The sequence below is a fragment of the Gymnogyps californianus genome, chromosome 1 (assembly GCF_018139145.2).
Source record: "Gymnogyps californianus isolate 813 chromosome 1, ASM1813914v2, whole genome shotgun sequence".
NCBI classification, from domain to species: domain Eukaryota; kingdom Metazoa; phylum Chordata; class Aves; order Accipitriformes; family Cathartidae; genus Gymnogyps; species Gymnogyps californianus.
Window position 1 is genome coordinate 95,109,915 of NC_059471.1, and position 12,963 is coordinate 95,122,877.

Below are 12,963 nucleotides of genomic sequence, written 5' to 3' on the forward strand. Positions count from 1 at the left end.
TCCGCAGCCCATAGGCAGCCTCTTTTCGTCTCCTTTTTTTTCTTTCTTGCTGCTTTTGCTTTGCATGTAACTGTTTGTTATGCAAAAGCTGAGATTACTATTTTCACTAATGCTTTTATCTTTACCAGTTGAAAGTTTGTTTACCTTCTGTGTAATTAAAAAGGTAAGTGAAAGATGTGATTCAGAGGAATGAAGAAACTGTGATGTGTGTTCATATAGATACTACTACACGAGAAGTTCAGTGTGCTTGAGGATACTTTTCAATAGTCTGATTGTAAAGGGGAAAAGCAAGTAACTAGTCAGGAAACAGCCCACAAGTTTAATGTCCCTTTAAAATGTTTATGCTTTATTACAGAATAACCACGTGCATGGACAGCCATATACAGGCCCGGCAGCACATCATATGAACAACCCTCAGCGAACTGGCCAACGAGCACAAGAAAATTATGAAGGCAGTGAAGAAGTTTCCCCGCCTCAGACAAAAGATTAGTGAAATGCACATAATCAATTAACTTGCTCCATCAAGACTGTGCACCCAGGCCTTACAGTCCAACCTTTCTCTGTGTCTGGCTAATATTTAAAACTAGAAAAACTATTCCTAATCAACATGGAGTGGAGAGTCTATTCACTGTCTTATCTGCAGAAAATTGCTGTCAATATATAACCCGCCTGCAGTGGAAAGTGTATAGTGTTTTGTAATAAATGGCCTGATGCTAATGTGTAAATGGCAAAGGTGTATATAGTATATTAATGTTTGACTGTTAATTCTTGAGCAAGAAACATTTTTTTTGTCTTGATGAGACTCACAGATCTACAAAAACAAAAAAATAATTTCTTGATATATCTGCTGCGCTCTGCAACCAGTGTTGCCTGCCTCATGGCAGTCGGATCAACTCCTTTACGAAAAAGCCTATCCATGTCAACCACAAAAATAGTTTCATGTTAATTCTTTGCCACTGGAGTCGATTTTACTATGAGCAACGTAATGGCTGGTAACCTTTTAATTATTTGGTTGATGTGGAAAATTGGTGATGTAACATTGTTTCTAGATCTTTTTTCATTGCCTTTTTCATTCTGGTATTAGGTTAATCACTTTGAAGCTATAGTTATGCTGTAACATTTAGCATGGCTTCACACCAAGTTAGTGTAGCCAATGAGGGGGAAAAAAAAACCGTGACAGCAGTTGTCCCAATGTGACAACTGTCTTGCTCAGAACTTTTTCTTCTTACACCTAGACTATAAAATGGGGAGGGGAAAATGTGACAAACAAGTGGTTTTCAGTTTCACATATGTTCCTCACATCTGATGTTTGACAGTTCTGTCTCTGGGTGGGATAAAGAACACTTAGTTTTCAGTAATAGGAATTTAAAAGATTTAAAACAAATATGCAAAAATTTGCTATGCCAGGATGCCTGGAGCATAATAGACTGTATTTGGTGTGCTTGTTTTGTTTCTTTGGTAGAGCTTATTAGATAAACTTCTAACACTTTCCTTCTACTGCATCCCAGTGAAGTGGAAGTCAACAAAATCACACAGTACTTTTGAGTGCCACTGCACCAAGTTAACTTGCTGGTTTTCTGCTCGTTCACAGTTCTACTTGAAAGCGAGAATTGTCTTAGCTCTTTATCCATTATACAGGAAATCTTAACGTTAGAAGCAGGGTTTAATTATAAAAGAAACTACTGGTTAGTCAAATACAATTCTGAGGTATCTCTATTCCAGAATAAACATTTGTTTAAAGACTTCAAGAAACGCATCAGTAAATACTGTATTTAAATGAAAATTGGTAACTTGAATGTGTGTAATTTTTTTGGAACCTGTCTAAAAACCAAATACCCCTGCAAAACAGATACAGCCCACCCTATACTATTTAAATATTTTGCTGTTTTATTTTATAGAAATTATTTTGCTGAATTCACAAATAGAATTTGATTTAAGAAGAATGTTTTGTCCTGTGGTGTGTGTTGTTTTTTGGTTTTTTGTTTTTGGTTTTTTTTTTTTAATGGACTGCACAGAAGGGTGAATTCTGTGCAGTGGCACTATGCTGAATTCTGGAACAACAGTCACATTGAGATTCTGTGCACAAAAAAATTTGGCCCTTAAGAATAAAATAATCAGGACAATTACACTGTAAAAGTTTCTTAATGTGATTTATCTTGTACTTTTTGTATGTTTTTATATATACATATATATATTTAATGAGCACAAGCTTGATGGTGTTTTTTACAAATGAGTTGATAGAAACAAAGCTGCTTATCAAATTAAAGGTCTGTAGTTTTAAAATGAACAAAGGAAAATTCGGTCGCAAGTGCATTCTTATGCATTTAGTATAATAAGGAAGAGACATAGAAGATTTTTGAATATGCTGTGTAGCAACGATCACTTTTATGCTTCCATGTTTTCCCTAGTGCTCAAGTTAATTCAGATTTTTTCATAGTTTTTTAGTAATACCATTTTACCTGGACTTAGTAAATTTGGATAAAGCATTCCCATTTAATTTTGGGAATGCCTGTTGGAGGTTTTAACTCAAAAATTCTACCCTGAGTACTCAAGTTGAAATAGTTGGTATTTATTTGGAACAGTAATTCTTAAACAAGCTATCTCAGAGGCGATTATTATGTATTTTTTACTATATAGGTAAAATATATAATGTGCTAGTTCAGCCTTGCCAAATGTGTTTGCTTTTAATAGTGCAATGATTGTAGAGACATGTCAGAACCTGTGACACTTTAAGGCTGTGACTCTCTTCAGTCATATACCCCCATCCCTGGATTGAGGATGACTGCAGTGGCAGTAATTTTTCAGGCAGCAGATTGAGAATATTGTGCATCTTTGTGACTTTGAAGGAGGATAGCCTGGGGTGTTTGTTGCAGCTGCTGCTTTTAAACGGATAGCTACAGTAAAAGGTGCAATGTTTTCTTCACTCTGGGCGAAACAATTTTGAATTGTACTTAACAAATATTGTACAAGCAAAAAGTTTCATGTGCATGTTACTGTCACAGCATTTTGGCAGTGGTCATTTTCAGGCGATACACAGTACCTCATTGTTGATGGCACACTTTAAAATAGTAGTCCTCAAAGTGCCTAAAGATTTAATTCCCCCATCACTAATTTCAGTCCTGTTTTCCGTTTAGAACAGTTACTAGGGAATCTCTGGTCTTCCATAAAATGAGCCAATAAATAGTAAAGCAATTACTCATGTTCCTGACAATGTAACATCAAATACATAGAAACTGACAATTCATAGGTGATGTTATATGGTGGTTAATGTGTAGTTTGACCTAGGGGGAAATCCATAACCTTACTACGCAGAATTTCTCCCTCTTGTACATTTGGATTGTGGTTGTTTAGTGACTAAAATAAGCTTTTAACACTTGCTGCTGTTAGTGTTAAAAAATCAGTACAGCCATATATGAAAGGAATTCAGTTACTATTTGTGTATCAGTAAATGTACTGAGTTTCAGTCACAAAGTTGGTCACCTACACCTGTGTTATCCCGTTGACGACAATGAGATTGCACAGGGTTCAGTCAAAGCTTATTTGCCATGCAGAACCTGATGTTGTGGTGATGCTCAAGCAGAAAAGGACTCTGCTTGACTTGGAATTTTTCAGATTATTTTCCCTGCTAACTACCAGTTCTGAAAATTGAAGTTCTCTATTTTTAAAGCTAGTGTATCTTGCCGAAATTGAGCCAGAAGGAAATTAAATTCCACAATGACAGTTCATATTTTTTTTCAGAGTGAAACTTTACTTTAGACAACATGAGAAAATTGTGTTACGGTAATTGCTATTATGCCTTCTCAGCCACTTTGTTGTGCCTAGCTTGTGTGTTTTAGCATATGTATCATGAAAAAGCACTTACGGTTCCAAAACTTTCTATATATTTCCTGAGTCCCAGGAGAGAACGAGATTAGCCATTCTGCCAAAGCTAAAATGGGCAAAAATTGGCTGCTGTAGCAATTTACTTCCTTTTTGGTTTCAATAAATTTTGTCTACCTCCGAGTCTTTTGCCAGAAATGAATAAGTTGATAAACTATGTCAAGGCAAAGTGGCTCAATGTTTTTGTTGGCATGTGTTTCAGTTACTACGCATTGCAGTGAGGCTTTCAGTGCAATGAATTTAACTTCAAGTGAAAGTGAAAGGCTAATTATATAAATTAGAGGAAGAAGTGGCATGTTAGGAAATTTGCAGAGTAACCAATTAAGTGTTTAAATATCTTAGTTAAACCTTTTTAGTCCACACTTGCAAATCCACATTGAAAGCAAATTCACCCCTGTGGTGAAAGACACACACCTTAATTTTGGGGAGGGTGAGATGCTGATGCTGACCTCATATTTCTTAAAACAGGTGTGGGATTTTCCCGTTTGCGGCCCTGCTCCAGCACAGTGTAATCAGGACAACAGTAATTTTGGCTCCCCGTCTTCTTACCTCCTGTGCTCTCCATCATGTTCATGATAGCGCTTTTCTCACAGCCATGAGGTCTTGGGAATGAAGTCTGAACCTGCCTTCTATCTAGAGCAAGACAAAAGAGGCTTTCTGGGGGAGAAGTAGGAACCGTCTTGTAAATAGTGCGTGCTGCACAGTGGTACTACAATAAGCAGAAAGCAAGGTGAAAGAAACCCAGCTACATCCTTCTGCATGATTTCTGTTCCTCTTGCAAACGGTCTCATGAGGAGGACGACAGCAAACAGAGCTCTTGAAAGCTCAGTGCGTTTTCTTTCTGGCTTGCAGCTAGAATCGGTCTACACGAGTGCAGCAAACATCGCTGTGCAGCAGCCGCACAAGCAACACGCCCTGTATGTGCCCTCCGTACCGTTCCAGGGTGTCTGTTATACCTTCCTTCTGTTGGTCTTTGGGGATTGTCATGTTAATACATTCATTTACGCTGAGACTTGTCCTCCGTTACAGACTAGACAGCTCTACTGCACTAGAAGGGCTTTAACCCAGTCTGAGCACTGTCACTTTTTACACTGTGTGACTTCTTAAGGTTCGTACTATAAATGTCCTTTCATTTCTAAGGTATAAAAATTTCCCTTGGACTAACTGTTTTAAAATGTCAAATGGCCATTCTTTTGTCCTTTTTTACAACAGCGGGTGTTCAGTCCTGCCCCTGTGGTGTCTGTTATGGTAGGCTGTTCACAGAACTGCATTGACATAGATTCCAGCATGTAAATTCAGAGATCCTCATCCTGTAATCTGATTTTCCAGTGCAAGAGGTGGTGGATCCATGGATTTCAATGGCGTTTGTACGAGTCCTGTTGATTTCAGCACCATAAGAGTTGAAGTTGGTGATGTGTTGCAGGGGTCAAGCCAGAGAAGTCAGTGGGTGGCACAAAAGACAGCTGTCTTTCTTGCTTTATTTACACTTATTTGGAGGCAATGAAATCCAAACAAGCATGGGAGAACCAGTTTCTGAAGGAGAAAAACACTCTTCTGCGTAAGGGCTAACTTTTCATCAGATTTTAAATACCCAACTCTGTATTTTTTAGCGTTAGAATTCCTTAAAGCCACTTTTTGATAATAAAACTGACCTACAGGCTGTTTCCGTAGAAGAATTTGCTATAGCCTTAATTACATCAGCACAATTCTGAAATGACAGTGTCATTTTTCAGTTGTCAAAATAGTGTGCAAATGTCTTCTAGTTTTTAACAATGAGCTAACTATGAATAATAGGAGGGAAAAAAGTAAATAGGTTCTATGAATTCATCGAAAATCTAACCACAGAAAAACATCCAGTGCAGGAAAATAAGATCATTCCCTCCCTCTCTCTGTCTGCACACTATTTAAAGTGTCTGATAATGTTAATTTTTGTACTTAATTTACAACTGCTATTCCAGTAACTTGGTTTATGTTGCCCTACGCAGCGTCAGCTGCACAGTTTGCAGCTTCCTGATGCGTTTGCAGTTATGTCCCCTGTAGTCCTTACCAGAGCAAAATCTTTAAATGTTTGTTTTTCCCATATAAGCCAGTTCCCTAATGCACATTTCCCTTTTTATTGTTGTGAGGCACTGTTTCTGTTTTTGTACAATGCCCAGGACTGGATGAATGCTTTCCAAGTGTGGTTTCACCTCAGCCATTAAGCGAGCAGTTATGTTCCTTTTCTGTAATGATACCTCTGTAGATGCAGCTTTTAAAGGTATTGGCCTTTTTTGTAGCTTGCTTTATTGAAATGCTGCTCCGTTCTTGTCCATCACTCCTCAATTCTCATCCATCATTTCTTATGATTCCTTCTTACCAAGTTTCTCACTCTGGATTGCCAGGATCGTTTTCTATTTAATATTTTTGTATTTTCTTGGAATCAAATCCCTTCACTTGCCAGGATGTTTTTTTACCTCCTTTTCTACCTACACCTGCCGTTTTGCTGTCAGCTGCTACAAAAGAACCATGTTTGCCAGGCTGCCCGGTGCTCCCAACCAGAGCCTTTTACTGTGCAGCAGCAGCAGCCACAGCCTTGACCAGGTGGGCTTTGTCATCTCTTAAATCTTCTCAGTGTTTATGTGGGATATGAAAGCTTCATGCTAGGGATGGCAGTCTTGAATTCAGATAGCTTGTAGCTTATTGGGTTTTGTTTGGGTTTTGGGGGGTTTTTTGTTTGGTTGGTTTTTTCTTCATTTTCTATCTTGAGCAGTTAGTTCCTGCAGGTGAATAAAAATGGTAGGTCTCGCTGGAATCTGCTTTGGAAAAGAAGGCTGATTGAAAACTTGGACACTTCTTAATATACCTGATTGTATTTAAATATCTGGTAGGCATTTTAGAGTCCTTAGAAAGTCTTCTGGAAGCAAATTCAAAAGCTTAGAAACATGAAGGCTAGGTCTTCAAGATTTAATGATGCTCACAAATTCTATCTGCCTGTCCTGCTGCGTGATTAAGAACAGGTAAAATAGCAGAAATGGAAATGTTTCACTGAAGGGAGAGAGGTCATGCTATGTGAAATCCCTCAGGAACTGGAAATGTGGAGTGTGCTTTGCCTGGGCTCACACACACCACTGGTAGCAGCTGAGTGTGAGCCCTCCCGGTGTGAACTTGTCTGAACCACAGGCTTCCCCAGGCACCGAAGAATTCATTTCTAGCAGGAAGTTGATTAAGTAGCATATAAAGCATTTTCTATTATTTTTCTTCTCTAAGATCTGTACCGAGTTGAATCCTCTGAGCAAATAAAGACGGGGAGTGGGCTGAGCGAGAGGCTTCGCAAGCTTGTTCTGTTAATACTTTCTACCTCTTGACGTTCATTGCCGAGCTGCTGCAGGCCGATACGCCGGTTGAGTGGCTTTAGCAGCATGACAGTTTCTTCTGGGTCAGGCCGATACGGGTGCAGAAATAGCTGGTCAGGCCGTCTGCTGGGCAGGCACAGGGCGGTCCCGGCCTCCGCCTAGGGACGTATGAAATGATGTGAAACGTGACTCCAAGAGTAGGTACGTATGTTTGCATCAAAATGAAGGAACTGGCATTTTTCAGGTGGCACCACGTGGACTCACAAACACTTCTACTCAGTCTCTCGTGCTACCTCCATACCCATGTGAAGTAGCATAAAGTCCTATCACAACTAATATTGTTCAAATAATGCAACCGCAGGGAGGTATATCCGTTTCTAGCTATGTTGATATGGTGAGGGTTTAGAAAGGGAGAGATGTCAGAATGTGAAAAGCCAGTATTTTGCAGATCAACCCAGGTGTTTATCTAGAAATAAATGTTTCCAATTGCTACCGTGGTTGTGTTTAAGACTGAAACGCTGAAAGAGAACTGTGTAACCCTCCCACTCCGAGTCTGAGAGAGACCTGGCATTGGCTTTCTGAACACTTCTGCAACCTGAACCAAAAAAACTGCTGTGGGAATGTAGACTTACCATATAGCTGTGGAAGAAAACTTCAATCGTGTCACTTCTCTCGGTCTTCAGAGCAGTCAACATGATTTTGATGTAGGTTCTAGATTATGTATATATAAATCTGATTGAAGTACCAACAGCAAACCATAAATAAAATGTGGACTTAACTGAAGAATGGGCTAGTGGAGGACTCTTGTGTTGAATTTATTAAAATACGATATAACAAAGTTGTTGATGGAAGAGGCTCGCTGTGATGAAGACAGGGAAATAAAGCTGGGGTGTCCTCAACGTGGGAAAGTAGCCAGGTTCGCTGTTGCCTTTGAATCTATTGTAGCGCATGAGGACCGACTGGATTGCGCTGTAGTCGCTGGAGAAGAGTTGGCTGCATGGGAACGTTCCTGGGGGTCACTCCACCTTCGTACCCGCTGAGGGCCAAAGGCTTCTGCAAATTGCACTTGCCTCTCCTCGGCACCGAGCGGTTATTCCAGGGACGGGTGTCCTTTTGCGTTCCAGGTTGTCAAAAGCCGATGCAGGCTGCTGGATAGCTGCTGTTACCCTTGTTTCCCTAACGTGCCCATTACCCAGTTGCTTTGCTCTACCAGAGCAAGGGCCATCGTGTAAAAGGAATTTGAAGTGGGTGTAACTGAGAGCTAATGGAAACATCTGGTTTGCTATGTCTGTTCTTGGCACTGGCTTTGAAGACATGTAAATGAAAATACAAAACAATGGCAAATTACTGGGAGTTTGTGGTACTAACGTTAAATAAAAAACAATTTAAACGACATCCGTGGAAGCAGGTAACACATGAGTTTATCATAGCTCTGTTCAGTTGATGTAACCCAACTCAGATGATGAGTGGACGTACGTGAGAATTCTCTGGATATTGACATGTTAGCAAAAATAAGAATTGAAGATAAATTTTAGATGTATCCCAGTTGGGGGGTTGCTATAAACTGGGAGAAGAAAGCTTTTGATGAAGACAGCAAAAATGCAAAGTGACTCCCACGAACGTGTTCTGTTCTCACATTTCTCTCTGAGAATTCATTAATGCCACAGGACAAAAAAAAGTCTATTTTTAATTTAACTTCTATGGAGACTGTGAAATATGTAATGATTTATTGATCACCCGACTCCCTGAAACTTTTTAGAATTTGGGCTCCTGTGGTTTTTACATTGACTGAAAATATGGCCCAAAGCATTTCTCTTGGTTTTGATACTCATTTACCTGGTGACTTCAACATTCAAGTCAGCATTAGAATTTTGTTGCGGAAGCTTGTTTCCCTCTCTTCGTTTTGCAAAAACTCTCTGGATGGATTTGCTCTGACCTTTTCCTACCTTACGTGGTTTCCTTGCATCTCCCTTTGTATTTCCTCCCTCCCTCCCTGCACTGCTGTGTAGCAGGCTGTGGATCCTCCAGAAATGCACCCCCCCCCCCCCCTTCTGATTTATCAAGGGCGGGCGGTTAGTTTGCGGGTGTCCCAGTAGGACTGGGAGGTGGTGGTGTGGAAAGCACTGGAGAGGCGAGCCCTGCCCACCTCCGGATGAAGCCTTGCTTCTGCTGTGTGTGTGTGTCTCAGCGCAAGTTAGAATTGTGTGCTGTCTGTGCAACAGCCATCAGGCTGCTGAGCTATCGGTGGAGCGGTAGATCGGAAAGAGATAATAATGTTAATGAGGGTGTTATATTATGGTGAAAGAATTTGTGATACATGTCGATGTTTAGGTAGGACTTGGTGTTTCTCAATACACCCTTCAGAAAGTATAAAGAAAATGCTGTTTGGTCTTTTGGTAGGTGGAAATTTGAAGGCCTTCTAAAGGAAGACTTTTTAGTACTTCACTGGTATGTATCTTTTTTTCTTTTATCTTTTTTTTTTTCCTTTTAGCAAACAAAGCCTTGTACTGGAAACTGAAATTCCTGCACGAACACTTAACACCTTTCTTTAAAACAGTGTTTGCTTCATTTCATGATTTCTGATGTCCTTGTAACCATGCTAATCTTTACGGGAGATTTTTTTATTATTGTTATTGTAATAATATGCATGGCTGTAGTTTTTGAAGTTTGACTATGTGTATAGTAGCTCATGTCCTCTGTGCAGCATTAGGGCTGGGAATTGAGACACTCATCCATGAAGTAAGTATCCTGGATATAAACTATATAAGCAAATCAACTGTGTAGTCTATCAAGTTGATAAGAACAGCTGGTTTTGAGCAAGAGGTTGCCGAATATGATACATATTTAAAATATAATTACTAGGAGTGAATATAAAATCATACGATGAGTTATGGGGTAGGAGAAGCACAAGACCATGCAAGGATGCCATGTGTGTTCTATTGAACGGGGTTTACGTTTATTTTGTGAACTTACATTATAAGTGTTTGTGTATTAAAGCTTCTTCAGTAAAGCTAGGAGTCCGTCCGCTTCACCACCAGGTTAGCACTTCTCTTTCCTGCTGTCTGTGGTCAGCAACTTCTCAACAGAAAGGCGGGGGTTTAGAGCCGGGGGTGGAGGGACCACCCTGCTGGCTGCTGGGGGGGAACTGGTGCCTCGTGCAGACGCAGGGGAAAGGGGCAGAAGGGCAAAGCTTGAGCTTTCGTTTGTTCTATTGGCACTTCATGGCTTCAGCGGTACCCGAGCTGCGTAACACTGGAGAGCAGCAGACATCTGCGTGCTGTGCGATGGAGGCGATACCAACCAAGGCTGGAAATAAGCGGGGCTATTTCCAATCGGTTTACTTCACTGTGTGGTAAATCTCTCACCCATGAATCCCAGGACCAGCCATGGATTGTGGTTAAATACACGAGATCCTGGTGACAAAATGCTCTTAACTTATCGATTGTCTGAATACTGTCCCACTTGATACTGCCATGTTTGCACCACATTTTTGTTGTTTGAAAGTAGTAAGCCTACACCAAGCATCTTGCCAGCCAAGGTGGTAAAGGAAGGCGCCCTGCTTCTTTGCAGTGTCCCTGTCTTGTTTAATTTCCTATTTCTACAGCATAAATTCAGAAGGAGCCGCTACCCTGTTCAGCTGAACCTCCTGCCTGCCGCAGCTGGCTGACACTCCATTCAGCCCATGTAGAGGCCAGCGACTGACGTTAACTTCAGTCCTATTTTCATTTTCCATTCGGTGCATCACAGATCCTCCCAGGCTGAAGTAAGCTTGTTAGTAACTCAATGGTATATTTTTAAGGGGAATTTTTTTATTCTTTCCTTGTCACGTTGTTAGTTCTCTTAATTTCCCTTAGCGTGTAATCTGCTGGAGTTCACCCTCTATTCTACAGCTTAAGTTAGACGTTCAGTTTGGGAAACATATTTCAGTTTATTGAAATTTTTCATTTTAGGTTGGTTTCTTTAGAGCCTCTGATTTTTTTAGTCATTCACTTTATTTAATTCCCTCTTCCCTCCCATTTCTTTTCATAAATTTTTATCACGCACTGTGCTAGTGCTGGGGGGAGCATTTTGCCCCTGGACAATGTCTTGTGCTGTGGTCGCTTGCTAATATCACTGTGGCTTATTTAAGTTACATGTTACTGGACTTAAAGTCTCTGGAGTGATTTCCCCTCTGAAAGAATTAAGTCCTGATATTGCTCTTGAATATTTTGTCCTGTCGGATCGTTTGGCAGCTCGGCTGTAGGTACCCACTGTATCACTAAGCAGCTGCTCCTTTCACGCCTCTCCATCGTGCACCAAGGGCCTTGGCTCAATGCCACGGAGGCTGAGGACTCCCGTGGGTGTCGGTGGCCTTTGGGTCACCTTCAGCATACTCGTGGTGCGGTTCCACCAGGGTGGGGGGGGGACGACACGGTTCCTGCAGCCTGATGCTTGCAGTCATAAATCCTGCTCTGCGTGTACACACACACTCGTGTGCTCCCCACGATTTCTTCAAGCACCGTCGTGCCTAAAATTCGACCTCTGGCTTCATCTGCTCCTCTAGTTCAGTTTGTCCGAGTAGCCCTGTCCTACTGCTCTGAAACGTGCATTGCCTCAGGGACCACTTTATTACCTGTTCACGCGCTTAAAGCTTTCATGTGTGGACAGATGGACATCCTTAGTTGACTGGCATGAACTCCCTGTTTAGCAGAGTTATGGGGTAATGTTTGGAACATACTCTAGGATTTTTTACAACCCTGGCTTTCATTTCCAGGTAGTCTTTCCAAAGGAGCAGTTAGAACGTGTTGTGTGCATTCAGGCCTATAGGATGCAAACATTAAAGATAAGCCTCCAATCTGTAGCAAACTTCATAACAAGAGACTGTATTTTAATAATAGTTACTTGCAACAAGAGCAATTGTTCCTCAGTTTGGTGAATGGACTCAAATCTTCAAAATTCTCATACTACTGTGTGAATTTAAAGAGACTTTTAGCATTGCATCCTGTATGTTTACATTAAATGTGTTTGTAGCTGCCTTCAGCACTATAATATGGTACTTACTTATTTGTGCAATTATTCCATACCTATAGATTTAGCGCACTGATACTCCAGCTGTTGGCTGTGAACACCTGACAGTCTGCGGGCTACTGTCAGAGCCTGGGATCAGCAACAAAGGTGGCAAGTCTTGTCAGTAAGAATCTCCCCCTTCCCTAGAAAATATGTGGAGTCAATAACTCCAGGCATGGTTGGAAACCATGGTTTCTGCGAGTCCTTTAGGTGCATTTAATGCAAATTGTTCTCAAGTTCTTTGTACCGACAGCCTAAAAGTATAGCTCTCATGTGAGGAAACGTCTACTGTATTATTTGATGTATTGTGAAATTTTTCTTAACTTGGCTCTTGTCAAGGTAGTCATGTGAACATTAAACAGTTTAATGTTCTTTTTCTGATACTGTTTGGAGAAGGAGTGTTAAATTTAGATCCGTGTCAAAAGAACACAGGCACATAAGCAAGAGCTTCTGACCTCATGCAAAAACGAGACATGAACTTTCACAAACTTTGATGGCATTGGGAGTATATAAACAGAAGCAAAACTTGTCACTGCTTTTTAGGTTTTTCCCAGATGTGATCTGGTGCCTTTCTTCACGGTGTGTGGGGTTTTTTTTAATCACCTTTTCCTCCCCAGACATGTGTGACCAGCTACAGTATTATTTTTGTGGGTGGATAGAGAAAATAATAACTTTTCTTCTTGCTTTGCATTCCACTGAATTCCTA

At 40.7% G+C, this 12,963-nt stretch overlaps 1 protein-coding gene across 4 annotated transcripts in view; it reads left to right on the forward strand.

Annotated features, from left to right (window-relative positions):
* USP9X (ubiquitin specific peptidase 9 X-linked) overlaps positions 1-2,200 on the forward strand; it is a 106,047-nt gene extending 103,847 nt beyond the window's left edge. For all 4 annotated transcript variants that reach the window (XM_050915206.1, XM_050915205.1, XM_050915208.1 and 1 more), the window contains one exon: positions 356-2,200. In XM_050915206.1, the coding sequence (XP_050771163.1) occupies positions 356-490 (135 nt within the window). In that variant the 3' untranslated portion in view covers positions 491-2,200. The remainder of the gene's footprint in view (positions 1-355) is intronic.
* Positions 2,201-12,963: the final 10,763 nt, after the last annotated feature.